Source organism: Ipomoea triloba, chromosome 4 (assembly GCF_003576645.1).
Source record: "Ipomoea triloba cultivar NCNSP0323 chromosome 4, ASM357664v1".
Taxonomy (NCBI): Eukaryota; Viridiplantae; Streptophyta; class Magnoliopsida; order Solanales; family Convolvulaceae; genus Ipomoea; species Ipomoea triloba.
Window position 1 is genome coordinate 30073524 of NC_044919.1, and position 19581 is coordinate 30093104.

At 36.8% G+C, this 19581-nt stretch overlaps 4 protein-coding genes across 4 annotated transcripts; 3 read left to right on the forward strand and 1 right to left on the reverse strand.

The window, feature by feature from the left end:
• The first annotated feature begins 745 nt into the window (after positions 1 to 745).
• Positions 746 to 3640, forward strand: LOC116017613 (protein KINESIN LIGHT CHAIN-RELATED 1). Its single transcript, XM_031258227.1, has 2 exons — positions 746 to 2566; positions 3253 to 3640. Exons 1-2 carry the CDS (start codon positions 918 to 920, stop codon positions 3476 to 3478), a joined length of 1875 nt encoding a protein of 624 aa, XP_031114087.1. The 5' UTR covers positions 746 to 917; the 3' UTR covers positions 3479 to 3640.
• A 1379-nt stretch (positions 3641 to 5019) lies between these two features.
• LOC116017827 (RING-H2 finger protein ATL16-like) lies at positions 5020 to 6134 on the reverse strand. Its single transcript, XM_031258470.1, has one exon. It carries the CDS (start codon positions 6070 to 6072, stop codon positions 5104 to 5106), a length of 969 nt encoding a protein of 322 aa, XP_031114330.1. The 5' UTR covers positions 6073 to 6134; the 3' UTR covers positions 5020 to 5103.
• Positions 6135 to 7903: 1769 nt separating this feature from the next.
• Positions 7904 to 9462, forward strand: LOC116017222 (hyoscyamine 6-dioxygenase-like). Its single transcript, XM_031257763.1, has 4 exons — positions 7904 to 8151; positions 8293 to 8543; positions 8648 to 8966; positions 9046 to 9462. Exons 1-4 carry the CDS (start codon positions 7957 to 7959, stop codon positions 9286 to 9288), a joined length of 1008 nt encoding a protein of 335 aa, XP_031113623.1. The 5' UTR covers positions 7904 to 7956; the 3' UTR covers positions 9289 to 9462.
• A 4520-nt stretch (positions 9463 to 13982) lies between these two features.
• On the forward strand, positions 13983 to 14468 carry LOC116016142 (ethylene-responsive transcription factor ERF096-like). The gene has a single exon (XM_031256305.1). It carries the CDS (start codon positions 13983 to 13985, stop codon positions 14466 to 14468), a length of 486 nt encoding a protein of 161 aa, XP_031112165.1.
• Positions 14469 to 19581: the final 5113 nt, after the last annotated feature.

The window sequence follows — 19581 nt, forward strand, 5'->3', positions numbered from 1 at the left end:
TGGTATAGGGAATGGGTATGAAAGTGATTGCTAGTGTTTGGTTAATAGGTTTTGAGAATGCTACTATGGGTATGGAATACCCCATTAATGGGAAAACCCATACCCTTATTAAATAAGGGTTTCATTTCACTTCTTCATTTCTTCCCCAACTATTAATATTCATTCCCATTTCACCCAACTACCAAACATGCTAAATACTTTCACCAAAACCCATTACCCTTACCAAGTATTTGATACCCATTCCGATTCCGATTCCCATGTGCGAACCAAACACACCCTAGGATATATTTACAATATGTTATAGCAGACTATTACACCAACATTTTTTTTAGTTCTAGTTAAGGGTCTAACATTTTTGACTCTTATTATAAGTGTATAGATAGATCTATATAATTATATAAATTTTATTTTTGATATAATTGTGTATTTTAGACATAGGTTCACATTGTAAATTCGGACCTATGTCTAAAATACACAATTTTACATACTGAAAGTTTAAAATTTAAATTGTGAATATTCAATATACAAATTATGTATTTTAATTTTTACCTACTGAAAGTTTAAAATTTAAATTGTGAATATTCAATATACAAATTATGTATTTTAATTTTTAAACACGGATGCATCTTATAAGGTGGATCAAGGTGGATTCGAATAGATGGAATAATTATTGAGTAATCCTTTCTCCCTATAATTGGTCCGAATTCAGAATTGAGTTTAAGTTCCGACCCGCTAAAACAAAAACAATTTTTCCCCAAATCAATTCAGAATTGTTTCAATTCTAAACCGACCCGTGACCAGATCTCCGTCTCCCTCGACGGCCACTGCGGAGAGTTTTTTCGAGGGTTTAACAACTGCCGCTACAATCTTTACCAATTCCCACATTTCTCCCAACTCCACAGTACAGAAGCTCCGCCATGAGAAGAGCTTCATCCATAGTTTTTCCACATCTTAACCGCCACGCCAAGGCATCATCTTTCATCTCCAAACACATCAATTCTCACTTCTCCTCCCTCAATTCAACTCCATCACACCCCAATCTCAAACCTTGCAGCAAAACCCAGGCTTCTCTCTTCTCCAATGGCAAACCCCAGATGTTCAACACTCTCGCGGACCAAACCCCGCTGCAGATGTCCTCAAGGCAGAGAAAGATCAAAGAAAGATCGGAACTTGAGGAGGCCTTCGAGTCCGCAGAGACCACAGAGGAGATGCTCAAGGCTCTCCGGGATATGGAGGCCTGCTTTGATGAAACCCAGCTTGGCATGGCTTGCCTGAAAATGGGCCTCAAACTCGACCAAGAAGGTAACGATCCTGAAAAGGCTCTGTCTTTTGCCAATAGGGCTTTGAACGCTTTGGATAGAGATGATAAATTGTCTTTGCCTCTTGCCATGACTCTGCAGTTGATGGGCTCTGCTTGTTATAGTCTGAAAAGGTTTAATGATAGCTTAGGGTTCCTTAATAGGGCTAAGAGGGTTTTGGGTCAATTAGAGAAAGAGGGGTCTTGTAGTGTTGAAGATTTTGGCCCTGTCCTCCATGCTGTGGAGCTTGAATTGTATAACACAAAGACAGCCATGGGGAGGAGGGAGGAGGCTCTTGTTAATCTCAGGAAGTCTTTGGAGTTAAAAGAGATGAGTTTGGAGGAAAACAGTAGAGAACTTGGCAAGGCTAATAGGGATGTTGCCGAGGCGTATGTTGCCGTCTTAAATTTTGACGAGGCACTGCCGTTTTGTTTGAAGGCATTGGAGATACACAAGGGGCAATTGGGGAACAATTCCGTGGAGGTTGCCCATGACAGGAGACTTCTCGGGATTATTTACACTGGGTTAGAGGAGCACGAGAAGGCTTTGGAACAAAACCAATTGTCGCAAAGGGTCTTGAAGAATTGGGGTCGTGGTTCAGAATTACTCCAAGCGGAGGTCGATGCTGCCAATATGCAGATTGCCTTGGGGAGGTATGATGAAGCAATCGAGACTTTGAGGGGTGTTGTTCAGCGGACTGATAGAGAAAGCAAGGATAGAGCTATGGTTTTTGTATCCATGGCAAAAGCGTTGTGTAATCAGGAGAAGTTTCCAGACTCAAAGAGGTGCCTCGATGTTGCCTGTGGGATCCTTGGTAAGAAAGAATCGAGCTCCCCTGTTGAAGTTTCCGAAGCGTATATGGAAATTTCAATGCAATATGAGACAATGGACGAGTTTGAAACCGCAATATCATTGCTGAAAAGAGCACTGAGAATGCTCGATAAGATTCCTCAGGAGCAGCATTCAGTAGGGAGTGTATCCGCAAGAATCGGCTGGCTACTTTTGCTAACGGGAAAAGTGGAGCAAGGCATTCCTTACTTGGAGGATGCAGCCGAAAGACTTAAAGAGAGCTTCGGTTCGAAACACTATAGTATCGGTTACGTTTACAATAATTTAGGTGCTGCATACATGGAACTCGATAGACCACAATCAGCTGCACAAGTTTTTGCTTACGCCAAGGATATCATGGATGTCTCTCTTGGCCCTCACCATGCCGATTCAATCGAGGCATGCCAAAACCTATCAAGAGCATATGCTGCTATGGGAAGGTAAGAAAATAATCTCTTGATGCATTATTGATTGAACTACAGTGGTCGATACTTCATTCACAATGCAATCTCTTATGTATCTATGTTTTGTTGATTTACTTTATATTTTCTGACTTATTCTTCAAAACTTAGTTGATTTAGTAGTTACAAGAAGAGCTTATACGTTCAAATTGATTTCCCGTAATTCCCTCTTAAGATTGCATTTTCTCGTACCTATACAAGATGATTTTCAAGGTAGGTTGAACGAGAGTCTGTATAAATGTCTAATTGCCTAAACAAGAACAAAAGAAGAAAAACGAAGAGTAATTCTGTGCCAAGCACCTTGTGCTCAGAAGGCATGTACTGATTCTCCCATATGGGAGGTCATGAGATCGAGCCTCAGTGGAGGCGATGACATTGACTCTTTGTGCTTCAACAGGTTGAGAAAGTATAGATAAACTGATACTACAATGTAATAGAGTCAGTTGTATTTAAAAAAAGAGTAAATTCTGCCTCCACGATGGTGGGGACATTGGGGGTTCCTCTTACACCTTATGTTATTGGTGAAGATCATTACTAAATGGGGGAAATTTAGGCTGGTTGGATTTCAACCCACCCAAAGTATTCATTACCTGCTTTAGTCTTATCCATTTCTTTATCAGTGGAAAAACACTGTTTATTAACCTTAGTGATGGATCCTTTTGCAGCTATCAACTTGCAATTAACTTCCAGAAGAAAGTTATAGAAGCTTGGGAAGGCCACGGTCCGAATGCAGAAGATGAACTTAAAGAAGCTTATCGAATTCTTGAGCAGCTAAAGATGAAAGCTTGTGTTTCATTGCCTGAACAGCCCTCTATAAAGGCCTTGCCTTCATCAAATGCCTCTAGCTTAAATAGTAACTGTCAATCTGATGTTTCAATCACTGAAAGGTGATCAATGTCGATTTTGTGCCACATATTTTGGGATCTTTTTCATCTTCAACAGCAAAGGAACTGTAGTTTGTAACTTCTTCAAATAGCTTCCATAGAAGTGCTTGACATAATGGCATTGATCACCTTGCATATATTCAATCATATATTAGTTTGCAGTCTTGCACATACTGGGCTAATGAGAATGAAACTCAGTATTAAGAGAGAGAGAGCGCGCACAGCCGCACACACATATATATACATAGATTTCTATTCAAATGTGGCCGCGTTTTCCCGTGCGGCCGGTGCGGAATACACCACTATGTATACAAATATACACCACTCAATGTTAGAAAAAACACCACAATGAAAATACACAAAAATACCAAAAAACACATCACACACCCAAAATAATGCATCATAACTCCCTGTCTTGGGTTTTTTGGTGTATATCTGTATACATAATGGTGCGGCCGCACTGATCGCACGTTAAGACGCGGTCACACTTGATTATGACTATATATATATATATATATATATATATATATATATATATATTTGTAAATTCACATTGCATTTTGTATCTGTTTTTTGTTTATGTGCTACCTAGTTTGAAATGTGAGTTGAGTTGGGAGGAGAGATTGCTGGGGCAGGTAGTCTAAGAGTTGGACAGATGGTCTATCTTATGCTTCTTGAGATGCATTATTTTTAAAATGGAGCTCACGTTTTCATGGCTTTCTGAATGGAGAACCAAGAAGTATTGGTTCCTGGTGTGATCTGGTTTTGTCTGTTCACACTACGTTTGAAGCATTTTAAGGATATTGTTTTTTTGGATCTGAGTGAAGTCAAACAAAACGTAAGGGTTGACTTACTCTTTGCAGATCCTCTGGCAAATTTTATATTCCACTACATAACGTGACACATGGCCCAGTCCTTGTTCTGTGCCAGCTTAGCTTCTTGGCCCTTGGAAACGTACACTTTTTGAGTGACCTGAGAAATTACCCGTCATTGCACTGTCTGCACGGTATAAATTTGGCCTTATAATCTTAGTCGGCAAATGTTTGGCTGACTGGGGCATGATTAACTGACTGACTCAAACTAAAAAAATTATAAACAATGATTAGTTGAAAATTATAAACAAATTAATAGTCTGACCAATTTGATTGGAATTGTCCTATACTTCTTGGTTTCTTGCTGTACATTCTTCTTCCCCTGTTTCTTTGTTCAGAAATTTTTGCTTAATGGTTTAAAGTTAAAAACACAATCATTTCCATTCATGAAACCTACAGAAGCAGAAACTGAGTGGATTTGAAGGATTATTAGTTCATTGTACCAAAAAATGTCAATTATTGCCGGATTTAGTGTAGTGGTTCGTCACCTGACTTAATGTTACTATCGAAATGGACAGTCTAGGCCATCCACCCCGAGTGTCTCCAGATTTCTTGCATAACCGATCAATATTTTGAACACAATCCAATCCTTAAAATGCGTGTAAATTTACGTTAGGATCTTCAAGTTAATAAACACTAGTGCTTGAATGGTTGTTAGATGTAATTCCCAGATCATGAATGGTAAAAATAAAAAAGATTTTATCTGTAAGTTTGGGCTAAAACTACATTGTTTACAGTTTTCTTTCAACTACTACTACTGCTAATATTGAATGGGAAGAATGGCACTTCTTGATCCTCTTCCATGTCCAAATGAGAAGATGGATCTATGCATCCTGCTGCTACTCGATTCACCGCTGTTTCTAACCTCGTCCACATGTCCGATCTGTCTCAGGATTTCTTGGACCGACAGATAAACATGTCTGTCTGCTGCAGAATCCATGGAGAAGGATCTTCTTATGGGTTGGATGGAGAATTGGGAATCTTTCTCTCTCACGTCAATGCACTCGTCCCCCATGATTGAAGCGCTGTGGAGCTTTCTGGGTTTCGGTTTTCTTGACGAATGCAGCAAGCTCCGCCGCGACTCGCTTCTCTGCGCCGCCGTCTGCGGCGGCGACGCGGCGGTCGTGCCGTCATCTCCGGCCAGCTCAATCACCACCAAGTCGTCGTCGCTGGCCGCCGCGCTTCCGGGGAACGGGCGGGGATCTTGCGGGGAGGAGTTGGGGGCGATGATCCGATCAAGCGGCGGCGTTCTTGATTTTCCGGCGGCGATGCTGGTTCTGCAGAGCGGGCAAGTGGCGTTGTTCTGAAGCCATATATCGATGCAATCCGAATGAAACGCGTGGTCGCATTTGGGAAGAACCCGGAGCGTTTCCCGCGCCTGAAACTCACTCAAACACACCGCGCACCGCCGGAAACTCCGCTCCCCGCCGCCGCCGCCGTACTGCACCGTCGGGATTTCGCGTATCAGCAGCTCATCCAGCCCCCGGCTCTGCAACGACGGCGAATACGACGACACCAACGCCGCCGCCTCTTCACGGCGGCGCCGCCGCAACGGATCAATCTGTGGCCACCGGAAACAGCACTTGGTTACGAACAAATAGTAGCTGACGAGCAAGAAACCGGTGGCCATGATGCCCAACAGCGCAATGGCGATCATCGGAAAGCCGCCATTGCCGGAATCTGGGGAGGTAGGAACTTGGGATTCATGGATATGTGCTGTAATATCCATTGCAGAGAAACAAATTAAACAATGTGATATATACAACGCTCAGTACTGTAATAAAGATGTCTGCTTTACAAGGAGACAAGCTTAATTGGAGATGGAAGCCAACAGTGAACCACTATGATGAGATCTGAATAGGAAGACACTGTTCATTAATGCAGCGATGAAAACGTTAAAGTTAACACTTTGATATATGGGTTTTTGGCTGTTAAGGAAGGAAACATTTATGTGGGTTATGACTTTGGGGAAAATGATTTTGTGGGCATCTAGAACACAAACATGGTAAGTCAAAAATTTAATAAAGAATGCTGAAACGGATCGTCAAGTGAGTAAAATATTATTCTCTCACTAGTTACAAGTTTGATTCATACCAATACTCTTCTGTATGATTTGCGACTTATTATATGTCGAATAAGAGGATATGATTTTTTAGTGAGATTATTTGTCTCCCTATTTATGTAATTTGCTAGCTATTATAAGTTTTAACGAATACACACCATCAGATAGTACTATCTGGAGATTTCCACCATCACCCAAAAAAGTTTTAATATATAAGTAGAATTGAGGCAACACATGTAATGGGACTTTGGGAGTTTGAAGATGCTGAGACATGGAATTAACAATGATCAAGTTGCCTGACTGGCATTATGGGTTTTGGGTTTTGACTGCAGAACTATCCTCAGATATTAGCTGGACTATAGCTATGCTCAAAAAAATTATTTAATTGATGGCATCACTTTTCGAAAAGTTATACTCTTAATTAATACCAAATTTCTATTATATTACGTATTAATCGGAGTCACGCATAAAATGTCAAAGGTAATAAGATGTTACACATGACCTATCAGACCTCTATTTGTATTAAGGTCTCTACAAATCTATCTTATCCTCCAAGAATATTTACTTATACTGAATATTGAAAGTGTCGGACTATTAGACTGACTCTACAAACCGGTCTGATTCGGCGTCTTGACAAACCCATTTTGCCTTTTATTAAAGAGTATCTTACTTATAACTCTATATGAAAAAGAAGTAAAGGAGATGGATGGATGTAGGAACAAAAAAGGAAGTGGGAAAACATCATTAAAGAAAACGAAGGAAATGTGAATAGAATGGTGAGGAACAAGAAATAGGAGCCGACCAGGTTGACCCATGTAATTGCAGGCATGGGTGACCTCATGAATGCCCTTTTTCACAAACTGTAAGTAATGAATTGAAGGAAGAGTGAGATCTGAGGAACCCTTTCTGCTGCAATCTCCAAAGTCCAAAATATTATTTTATTTGTTTTTACAAGGTTGCTGCAAATTATAAGGTCAGGTTTTTGCCCGCTATAATCATAATACATACAGGATTTATTCCACGGTAAATTCTCCTCAAAACTCATAAAGATTTGGTAAACTATAACTAGAAAAGTCAAACTGCTTTATATATAGTATTCAATTTGAATTATGAAGTTGCAATATAGCAAATATTACTAAAAAAAAAAAGTGATTCCTCATAAGGAGTTTAAGTTTCCGCAACACTTTTAGGAGAGCCCTCTGAATAGGATCCGATTAAGACTCAAATCTTGCTTAATAGAATAAAGTATAATAATGATATGATTATAATGCATCTTACAAATTCAAGATTATGTGGTCCAGGCAAATTACGTTTGCAACAATGGATTGACATGGAGGAAATGGTACTATGTAGGGACCTAGAATTCATACTAAAGGAATCTAAAATGTTTAGATTCTTGTGGAAAAACAACAAAACTTAGAGCAAATACGTGCTGTATAAATGTCTGCATATATAGTTTTCATGCAATCATATATTGCACAGAAACCCACAGTTTCAAGACTGAAAACCAAGCAGAATTGCAGAAAAGAGAAGTGAATTGAAGAAGATCAGATGGTGGTTCTTCTTTCAAACTGGTCTGATGTTCAATCTGTGCCTGAACGTTACATCTTCCCATCCGATGTCAGACCTGGAAACCTCGATTTCCCCACTTATACCGACATTCCAGTCATAGACCTCGGAAATCCTGACAAAAATGAAACCATTCAGCAGATCCTTAAAGCATGCCAAGACTCTGGGATTTTCCAGGTTCTTTAATTTCTTGATCATGAATTCATATATGGTTACATTGTTTTCTGCTACACACACACACATATATATATATATATTTCATCATCAGATCAGCTCTATCTTCCAAAGATTAAGACTTGAATTGAGAATGTTGTGCAGGTGATTAACCATGGAGTGTCTGAGGATCTAATGGATGAAACAATGAATGTTCTTGAGGAATTCTTCAATCTGCCTGGAGAATACAAGGAAAGGTTTTACTCCCAGGACATAACTAAACCCTGCAGAATTTTCTCCAGCACTTTAGCTTATGAAACCGAAGAGTTTCACTACTGGAGAGACAACTTCACCCACAGATGTCACCCCCTGGAAGATAACATCCATTCCTGGCCAGAAAACCCCACCAAATACAGGTAAAAATTAAACCAATTCAACAACCTAAACCCACAATTCTTGAATTACCAATCTTTATCATTACCCACAACCTCAAATTTTGTTTCTTTTTTTCACTGACAAGATCTGTTGTGAGTAAGTATTCTGTCGAAACTCGAATGCTTCTGCTGAGGATCTTGAATATGATATCTCAAGGACTGGGAATCGAACCGGGCTACTTTGAAGGAGAATTGAGCAAAACTCACTTATTCTCAGTGAACCATCACATTCCATGCCCTGATCCATCTCTCACTCTGGGAATGCCTGTGCATGCTGATCCAAATCTCATCACCCTTCTTCACCAGGGTCATGTTCCAGGGCTTCAGCTCCTCAAAGATGGCCGCTGGACCGAAGTTGCCCCTCTCCGTAACGCCTTCATCATCCTACCTGGCCTAACCTTAAAGGTATATACATAATTTTAACTCTTCACAACATATGCGATTCTTTAACACTGTGTTAATGCTTGGGCATTTTGTCGAGCAGGTGGTGAGCAATGACAGGTTCAACACAGCAATACATCGTGTGGTGACGAACTCAAAACAGACCCGAACTACCATCGGAGTGTTTCTTGGGCCGTCTCAAGAAATCTCCATTGAACCGGCTGGAGCTTTGGTGGATTCAGGCGAGGCGCCGGTGTACCGGGGTTTTACGTACCCAGAGTTGTTCAACGTCTTCAAGGTAAATCATTGCGATGCACTCCGATGCTTCAAGACCGACTCTAATTAGTTGTGTTTAAGCGAAATGATTATGTGAATGAATATTTTCTGTGTAAAAGGAAGGCAGAATAATCCTTTAGGTAGTTGTTGCAGACTTTTTTATAAATAAAATAAATATTTCATATGTAATATAAAGTGTTGAAGGTGTGGAAGAAATAAATGGTAGCATGAGCTTTGCTTGGTTTGATTTTGGAGTTAACCTGCCCATATTTGAATTTAAATCGGATTATATATATATATATATATATATATATATATATATATATATGATTTTTATATAGTGGGTCTTGTTATGCTGATTTTTTTTTAATGTGTATAAAGTGTGGTCCTGCATAGCTGCTGGTAGATTCTCAAACCACATAAGAAGAGCAGAAGAGGTGGTGCTAGACTCTAGATAATTCAGGGTTTTGGTTATTTATATTAAAATCTGGGAAAACTGACTAAGAAATAAGGCGCTAAATACTGGCGCCATGTCATTAAGAAAACTAGGGAACTTGTAAAAAATTTTAGGCGAAAAAAATTAATGATTTGTAAAATGCTATGAAAGGTCAGGGTGCGACATGAATAGTCGGATATAGTTCATAGTGGACACTTTAGCCTATTATATTTAAATTTGAGTTTGTAAATATACAAAAGTTGTACAATATATTGTATTTATAAAGAAAATAAGAAAAAAATAAAAATTACGAAAATTTTAGTCTAAGCCACACCCAACCATTAGCAACCAAGAGTGATTTAGTATTTTAAAGGATTGTCAAACACATGTAGCTTCTGTGAGAAAGGTTCAACATCTCAATATCATATAATTGACACAGAGATTATTCTCCGTAAAAACATGTCTCACCACACACCTCTAATCTCTCTTAATAAAAACTCTCTTTTCGTTTGGAAAGTCCTCATACACCTTTAAGTTAAATACAACATAGGGCTTCTCTATGCACGTGTGTTATCGGGCATTGACAACTTCTTTGAAGCAATTATGTAACATTGGTGTTAAGTATTTCAAAATAAAAATAGTCAGATTTATGATGTGTATGACATGATAGTAATTGAAGTGATCTCACCGGGATTCCAGACGACATTGTTCATCTGTTGAATGAAGACACTCGAGACAAATTGAGTATCACAGAGTCCAGAAAAAAAATTACTATTAGACGCTGATAGGTTAGTGCTAGGTTGAACCCCTTTTTTATATTAAGAAGAAGAGAGACTCATTAACAAATATAAAATGGGCCGCCATGGCAACATCTTTAAAGCTCCTTAATTATGATTATTTGGGCTTGGGAAAACATGTTAAGCCCACGGACAATTAGGTTGCTCTAAAGTCTAAATCCTCTAATGTATACACAATATATCAATATAATACAACATTGTGGATCCCGACCCGAAACGACGTCGTTTTGATGTTAGTGGAGGCGGACGCGAATGACTTCATGGAATCATGGAATTCATTGTCTAGAATACACATAATCCTTGTCTAGAATACACAGAATGATTTGAGTGAATACACAGAATATTGACACAACTACACAGAAATCATCCTCCTAACATTCGAATACACAAAACACGTCATAACCTATGTTTAAGTACCCCTAACATGAATACACAGAATTGTAGTCTACAATACACAAAATGCCTTCAAAGAATACACAGAATATGGAAACACCAAATACACAAACACATCACCCCTGTATTTAAGTACCACTAACATGAATACACAGAATCATTGTCTAGAATACAGAGAATGACTTGAGGAAATACACAGAATATTGATACAACTACACAGAAATCATCCTCCTAACATTCGAATACACAAAACACGTCAAAACCTATGTTTAAGTACCCCTAATATGAATACACATAATTGTAGCCTACAATACACATAATGTCTTCAAAGAATACACAGAATATTAACACAAATACACAGACCGGTCGAAACAGGAAACATGATTTCCAAAAAAATAAACCATTAATTAAAATGACCAAAACAACGTCGTTTTGGTATGGAGTGTACAATGCATTGTGCACCCTGGTTCATAATATAAATTGCCCGTTACTGACAAAGTGACAAACACACAACTAAATGGGCCGCCTTGAAATACTAGCGGTATCTCTTCGTAGATGGCAAATTATTGTGTCCACGATGGTCAACATAGTGCGGTGTACGTAGATCATAATAAAAAGTATATTTTTAATATATTAAATGTACATTATTTGTGTACTTAATGTACATTATATTGTATAATGTACATTCAGTACACAAATAATGTATATCTCCTGAATATAGTATATATTTTTACTATACTAAAAATACATTATTTTTTTACTGAATGTACATTATTTGATAGTATCGTCCACACAATAATAATTGTTCATAGATGGATCGACCTATATAATCATTACCGAATAATTATACTATGAAACCGGGTCTAGTTAACATTCAGTATATAAATTATGAACATTCAATATGTAAATTGTGTATTTTGAGGACGAGTCTACAAAATAATTTGCCGTCATCACCTCACTCTATTATTTAGGTTATAATAAGTTATGATTGGTTTACAACAAATTGTGGAATCAATTAATCAATCAGAATGTAATATTTTATTATTGAAATACTTATATCCATTCTTAGATGGCCTGGATCCAACCTATATCATTACCTCGCTCAATTATTTAAGTTATAATGATATATAAAACACCTCATTTTTCCGGCCTGTAATTTTTTTTCATCCTATGATTTTGATACATCATATATAGATGTAATTTAAGCTCAATATCACTATTTGAATAGACACATAATTTACTGTATATGTTCATCCCTATATATCCTTCACATAATCACATATTATGTATACACCAAACATGTATACTTTGACTTACGCAAAATTTTACATTCATTATATGAGGTATGCGATATCAACAAAATCTGTCTTACAATTATATTGTTCATAGCCGATTAGTTCATTACAAAAAGTTAGAATTTAAATCTCTGTGATTTCCCCAAACAACTGTCAGGTTAAGTCGGCTGGTTTATTCCACCAAACAGGTGCGCTTGAATCATGTCTTACGTTGTTCATCACCTAAGCTAACACAACATCATCCAATGACGACATCCTGAAATACAACAATAAGCAGTTAATTACACCACTTGGTCACCAACCGAATCAGACACAATCTAAATTAATTGATTTAATTCCCACAAGTAAATTGCACTTAGACAACGTCATCAATATGACGATCTCAATTTGTCACTACCAAACATACATGGCTAGAAAATTCTCCTTTTTTCAATCTAATAAAAAGTGAAAATTTATAGACAGAAAGAAGTCTTTCAAGCCCTTTTTGGACTGCTTTTGAAATATTAAAAAAAAAAAAGTAGGTATTGGTAATATCAACTACCTACAAGAAAAGTCGTTAGAAAGGTTAGACCGTTAAGTTAAATTTATCCATGCAATTTTTCCTTTCAAGATGATATGATTTTTTTTTTAAATTTAATTTTAAAAAATAGTTTAGGGCGCGAGCTTGACTTGCAAGCTTTCAAGCTGATTGGCAGTCTTTTAATTTGTCCATTATTATTATTATTATTATTATTATTTATTTTATTAATTATTATATCATAATGTTATTTGAAAGAGAGCTCACTTTTGAAAGTGAAAAAATATTGCAGGGATAAAGAGAAAATAGTAAAAGAATTGTAAATTTGGTGATGCAAAAATAGAGTTCATTTTTAAAAATAAGATAGTATTACAGGAATAAAGATAGCCTCAGGGCGATGATGATGATGATTGGTAGTCATTGACATTTCTGATCATTTGGTGGTTGAAAAGAATTTTTTATGTTTTTTTGGAGAGATTGAAAAGAAAGACCATGATTACTCAAATTAATGCTAATTAATTTTTTTTTAAAATAACAAAATCGATGTAGATTATGCATAAATACTGAAATAAAGTCCGGAGGACCGATTAGAGTCACAATACAATGTGTTATTAGCCTGATTAATGCTAATTAATTAGCAGCTAATAATATAGTTAAATGAAATAATTATTTTTAAGGGTAACAATGACAATTTAACATTTCAGGGGGGAAAAGTGCCACTTTAATAACACAGGGGGGAAAAGTGCTATATGCACATAACATAGGGGGAAAAAGTGTCATTTTCCCTAAATTAAATTAGTAGTCCGAAATGCTGCCTCCTTGAATAATATATGCCTAGCTTCTTACATATTTGTTACAAAATAGTCGGACTTTAATTTAATTTAAAACTAATTAAGGTGACAAAATAATATATCTTAAGCCATCCTAGCCATCGTCTTAGTTTATTATAATATAATCTTGATTATTAAAATTTAATCACATGTTTAATCATGGCTGCATAACCTGCATTCAGTGGATGTGTCAATGCTATATCACTGGTCATTTTCCATGAGAAATATCCACTACTCGAAAGTGTGTATTAAATAAATCCTATTTTGTGATCCTAGTCAATAAATAAGTATAAGGTAATTCTATTTTATACCTAATTGAACGGTTCAAACTTTGAAAACATTAAAAATTTTGACTTTGCCGTTATAATTAAAGTAAATCGTCCAATCAGCTTAATTTGAGTGACCCGAAGATATATATATTTTTGGTGAGTATAAATGGTGACCTGCAGGCTGCAGGGTGAAAGCTAAGGAGAATTGGAAATTAAAGCGTGGGAAAATGGATGAAGATCGCGGCGGCGGCGGCGATGGGAAGAAAGAAGGAGAAGCGGAGGTGAAGTACCGGGGAGTGAGGAGGCGGCCGTGGGGGAAGTACGCGGCGGAGATACGCGACCCCAACCGGAACGGCGCCCGCGTGTGGCTGGGAACGTATGGCACGGCGGAGGAGGCGGCCAGAGCTTATGACAGAGCGGCGCATCAAATGAGGGGTAAGTTCGCCGTCCTTAACTTCCCCGAAGACTACCCTTCGCAGGTTGTTACGTCGGACCCAATTTCGCATGTTGCTTCTGGTTTGTCGTCGACGGAGGCGTCGGCGTCGGCGTCTTCTTCAGGCGGCGCCGCGGTGGAAAATGTGGGTAAGGGTAGTGTTGAAGAAGGAGGAGAGACGACGACGACGAAAGAAGTGATCGAGTTCGAGTGTCTGGATGACAAATTGTTAGAAGACCTCCTCGGCTGCCACGACACAGAAGAACCTAAGAAGAAGTAACCAGACGGCCGGAGAAAATGGCGATGGCCGGCCGGCCGCCTGTAAATGGATGTCAGACTACGTAGAAGATCGTTGAATCTTGAATTTTGACTTTTTTTTTTTTTTTCTTTTTTCTTTTTTGGGGCTACGTAGGGGAAGTGATGAAAGCTATGATCTATGCATATTTGTCTCACTCTCTGCATCGCTTCAAAAGCAAAATTAATTTTTTTTTTTTTTTAAGACTCATTACAAATTTACTTTGATTTATGAAAAGATTTGTAGAAATCCTAGTCAACAAATTAAAGAACAATCATAGAAGTAAATCAGCATAGATTATTCATACTGTATGAGCAAGAATTAGTGGCACCAAAAATTTGTTACAAATCAAGGATTCACTTGTATTATGCTTTGAATATTTTAAATGTTACTCCGTATTACATTCTCTTTTATTCAGTCCCATCAAATAGTGAAAACCAAAGTAAGAAAGTATAAAAGCATTATCCCTGTCCATAAGAGTATAATTATAAGGTTTATGTCTTTAATATGCTGTATAGTGATAAATAGTTAAAAGTTAAAACTGATAGATCATGTCAGTGATGGAACCTTGTACACTTGTTTTGTTGGATTCCTGCCAACTAATTCGCAGCGCTTTTATTATGACAAACTAGAAATCAACAACATCCTTAGCTTGACTTTGAATTGAATTTAATTATTTTATTGGCCCATTTTTTAGTGGGAAAATTAAAATATTAAATTAGAACCAAACAGCACTCCTACAACCAAATTTAAATTTAAAATTCCTCAATTAAATCAGGTACCTTGTGATATGATGATATCAATATTATTTTTGATTCCATCCTAGTCAGGTACGTGCAATGTAATCATAGTTGGATTAAAAGGTTTAATTTCTCAATCAATCAAATGAAAATTCATTCAATTTTTGTGAGGCCATTTGCTTTTGCCACATTAGTATTGGCCATGTTTTTGGTAAACAAATTTCTGACAATCATTACTATTTAAGAAAAAAAATAATAAATCAACCAACGTGTACTACTTCAACTAAGAACCCATTGGACAAACATTCACAAACAAGACAACATAACTAGCAAGCTATTTGAACAATACTTAGATGATGTTAGACGGTATTACCATTCACAATAGTGATGTTGGTCGGTAGCTGCAAATAGTATTTTTCTAGATCTCGATTTTGGTTTAAAAATTAGTTTTTGAGAAAAAAGCAACTTTCATTAATGAACGAAAAGACCATGAATACAATCAGGTGGAGCATCACTTCAGTATTTCGGATCAACAGACAAGTTAACTCTAACACTTCTTGCCAATCTATGAGCCCAACTATTAATATCACGCTTTACAAACGTAACCACAACCTGTTCACAACTTCGCATGAGCTCCAAAATTGATCGAACCACCACTCCCAAGTACGTCATGTCGCATTGTTTTTGTTTGAGTTTGGCCACCATTACCATACAGTCCGTTTCAACAATGAACCTCTGAGTAGGCATGTTATCCATTATCCAAGTTAACACTTCCTTGATCGCCATTGCCTCTGCGACCTGCGGATTATTTATGCAATTTAAAGTCCCACGACTCGCAGCAACAAACTGTTTATCATGATCACAAACAATAAAACCAAAACCCACCTTTCCCTCCTCCGGAAACAATGCAGCATCGACATTCACCTTCATCACTCCTATCGGAGGCGGCATCCATGCACTAGGTGATGAGTTCACAATCTGCATGTCATTTTGAATATTCTGACCGCCCCATGCACTCCTCTCATTCCACCTCTTCATCTTTGCCATTACTGCATTAAAAACAACAATAGTATCCCATAATTCCCCATGCCAAATCAGATTGTTTCTAGCCAACCAAATCCCATCAATAAACCAAGCTACCAGTTCAAATACTTGCTGCATCCAACGCCGAAAGCCATCATTGCCCATAGGAGGAAGATCGCCTGGAAATAGAGCCCACACACCGCCAACACAGTGACATAATTGAAATAGATGCTCCATAGACTCGTTCTGCTCACCACACAACGCACAAACATTCACCAGCTCCACCCTTCTCCTGGCTAATGCACCCCTGGTTGGCAATATGCCATGAACACAATGCCAAAGTAAATGGGCTAACCTTGGCGGCACCTACATTAGTTAAAAACACCTTCATTGACAAATATCTAAAAACATTGAGTAATATGCACTATAATTTCAACATTGAATTGAATTATAATTAATATTAACTTATTTTAACTCCATTCAATCAAATGACTTCATTTATTAGCTCATCTTAATTTAAAATTTAAGCTCATCAATCAAGACTTCATTTTTCAAAAATTGTTTTGGTAGGCGTTAAACAAATCAACAATTGACTTCAACAATTCCATTGAATTCCTTTACTTTAATTGAAACGCAATACGCTGAGGTAAGAAGTTGATGTCATACGCCTCATCTCATCTTCAATACATGATAATATGCATGCCTGCCAACAACAATGTATCTGGAATTCTTAATTAATTCTTTCTTCTTAGTGCAAGAAAATATGATGCCATGACGCATATATATATATATATTGGATTACAATATTTTAATATTTGAATCAAAAAGTTGTTTTATACTTGTTGTCGAAACTAAATGTAATTAAAAGAAGTCGGCAAAAACTTGTATGAGGAACCATGAGTTAGATCGGATCAAGATGAAATGTAATATTTATACTACCAAATGTAATACTAAATCAAGAATAAAATGTTTATTATTATTTTTCTTTTTGGTGCGCGGTGGAAGCCCCAATAAAATGTTTATTACTTATAAGGAAAAATGTAATACTTTTACATTTTGGTGCAAAAATATTACATTTTCCTTTATAAGTGTAACATTACTTAGAGCATCCTTATCAGTGGAGTTTATTCACGATTTTTAAGTGGTTTTGGTAAGTGTGATTAGAAAAGAGAAGTGGGAAGAAGAAAAAAGAAAAAAGGAAAAATAAAGTCTGATGACAAAGGAAAAAATTAAAAAAATAAAAATAAAAAGCAGATTTGAAGTCAGAGTGGCCGCTAGCTGGCGGCCACTTTGACACGTCCCAGCAGGCGCGTGTTGTGCTGGGGCACAATGTTGCTCCCAACGCGCGTTTGGGCGTGTTTTTTTTTCTTTTGTTCTGACATTAAACCATATATTGCAGGAGGATTATTTCCACTCATTTTTACATTCGCATCAGTTCATTGAATCATTCTGAAGTTTATTTACTGACATTATCTCTCCGTTCTCCACAGATGGAGATGCTCTTATAAGAGAATACAATACTTTTGATGAAAAAAGTAATACTTTTACATCAAAATATAAAAGTATTACATTTGTGCTCAAAAGTATTAAGTTTTTCCTTATAAGGATCTGTGAGACTGCTCAACCAAGACTTATATTGGAGAAGGATGATAAATAGTATTTATCATGGCATTAATGATGATAATAAAATCAGTTTGTGTAATCTTTATAACAGACAACCATTACTCGATCTGGAAATTAATTCTTAAATTTAAAAATTGGAATTAATTCTGTAACTACTTCGAATGGTACCCTGAAGAGCTTAATTGGAGAAGGGATGATAAATAGCATTTATCATGGCATTAACGATGATAATAAAATTAGTTTGTGTAACCTTTATAATAGACAACTATTACTCTGAAAATTAATTCTTAAATTAAAAAATTGAAATTGATTCCGTAACTACTCCGAATGGTGCCTGGAAAGTCAAGAGCAAACACGAATTTTAGGATTTTATTTGCAACTCCTTGCACACAAGAGAGAGCCTTTATGCTATACAACTATCTTCTAAAAGGCTCTTGCATATATAGTGGTGCAAATTCCCTTGCTTTTCTAATGTAGGACAAAGGCTACTTATTAGCCTTTCCACATTCATTTTTAAACTCAAATGGATTTACTTTGAGAATCAATTTCTCATTCACCCAAAATCCGTTTAGAGCGTATAGTACAATATACAATCTCTTCGTCTCACTACAAATAACCTAAATCCACTTTGACATGACCCAAATTAAAAGTGGACCCTACATATATTCGTACCACAAAATACTACTTACATTGCCATATTTATGCTATTTTTCGAACAGTGAGTGGCGAGAGTGGGAGGGTCGGGTGGCACTGATTGCTATGCAAACATAAACAAATAAAGTTATGCATTCACTATGTAGATCACACTTGGAAGACCTTATGCAACAAGTTTGACTGAAAATAAATATATCGACGAAAATCAAACTCTTGACCTAACTAATACAAGAATCACGAATCACTTAATTAGCCACCTTTTTGAAATTTTTTTTTTTTTGAAAACACCTTTTTGAAATTTATGTTTTAAATAATCTAGTAAATTGGTTCGTGACTGCCCCTTGATATTTCCTCCCTGAGTTGACCCTCCCCGCCCCGCCACACCCCACCCCAAAACCCATTCAAATATTACCTCACCAACTTCTCAATTGACTTGTAAATAAACAAATATATTCTCAAATATCTTCATGAATATATACACTATAATATACTCTCTACTGCCTCCCTGTCAATCCATCCCTTTCTTGTTTTCATAAGTAAATAACTAAATATCATACGTCATCAAAATGACAATCTCAAATCGTCACTCCCGGTCCCGGACATGCACCACGACCGCCCACATATTATTATTATATTATATTACCCATCACCTATGTAGTCTCACACTAATTACCCCTNATTGACTTGTAAATAAACAAATATATTCTCAAATATCTTCATGAATATATACACTATAATATACTCTCTACTGCCTCCCTGTCAATCCATCCCTTTCTTGTTTTCATAAGTAAATAACTAAATATCATACGTCATCAAAATGACAATCTCAAATCGTCACTCCCGGTCCCGGACATGCACCACGACCGCCCACATATTATTATTATATTATATTACCCATCACCTATGTAGTCTCACACTAATTACCCCTTAATTAATTAAATACTCCGTATTACTTTAATACTTACAAATATATATATATATATATATATATATATATATATATATATATATATATATATATATATATATATATATATATATATATATATATATATATA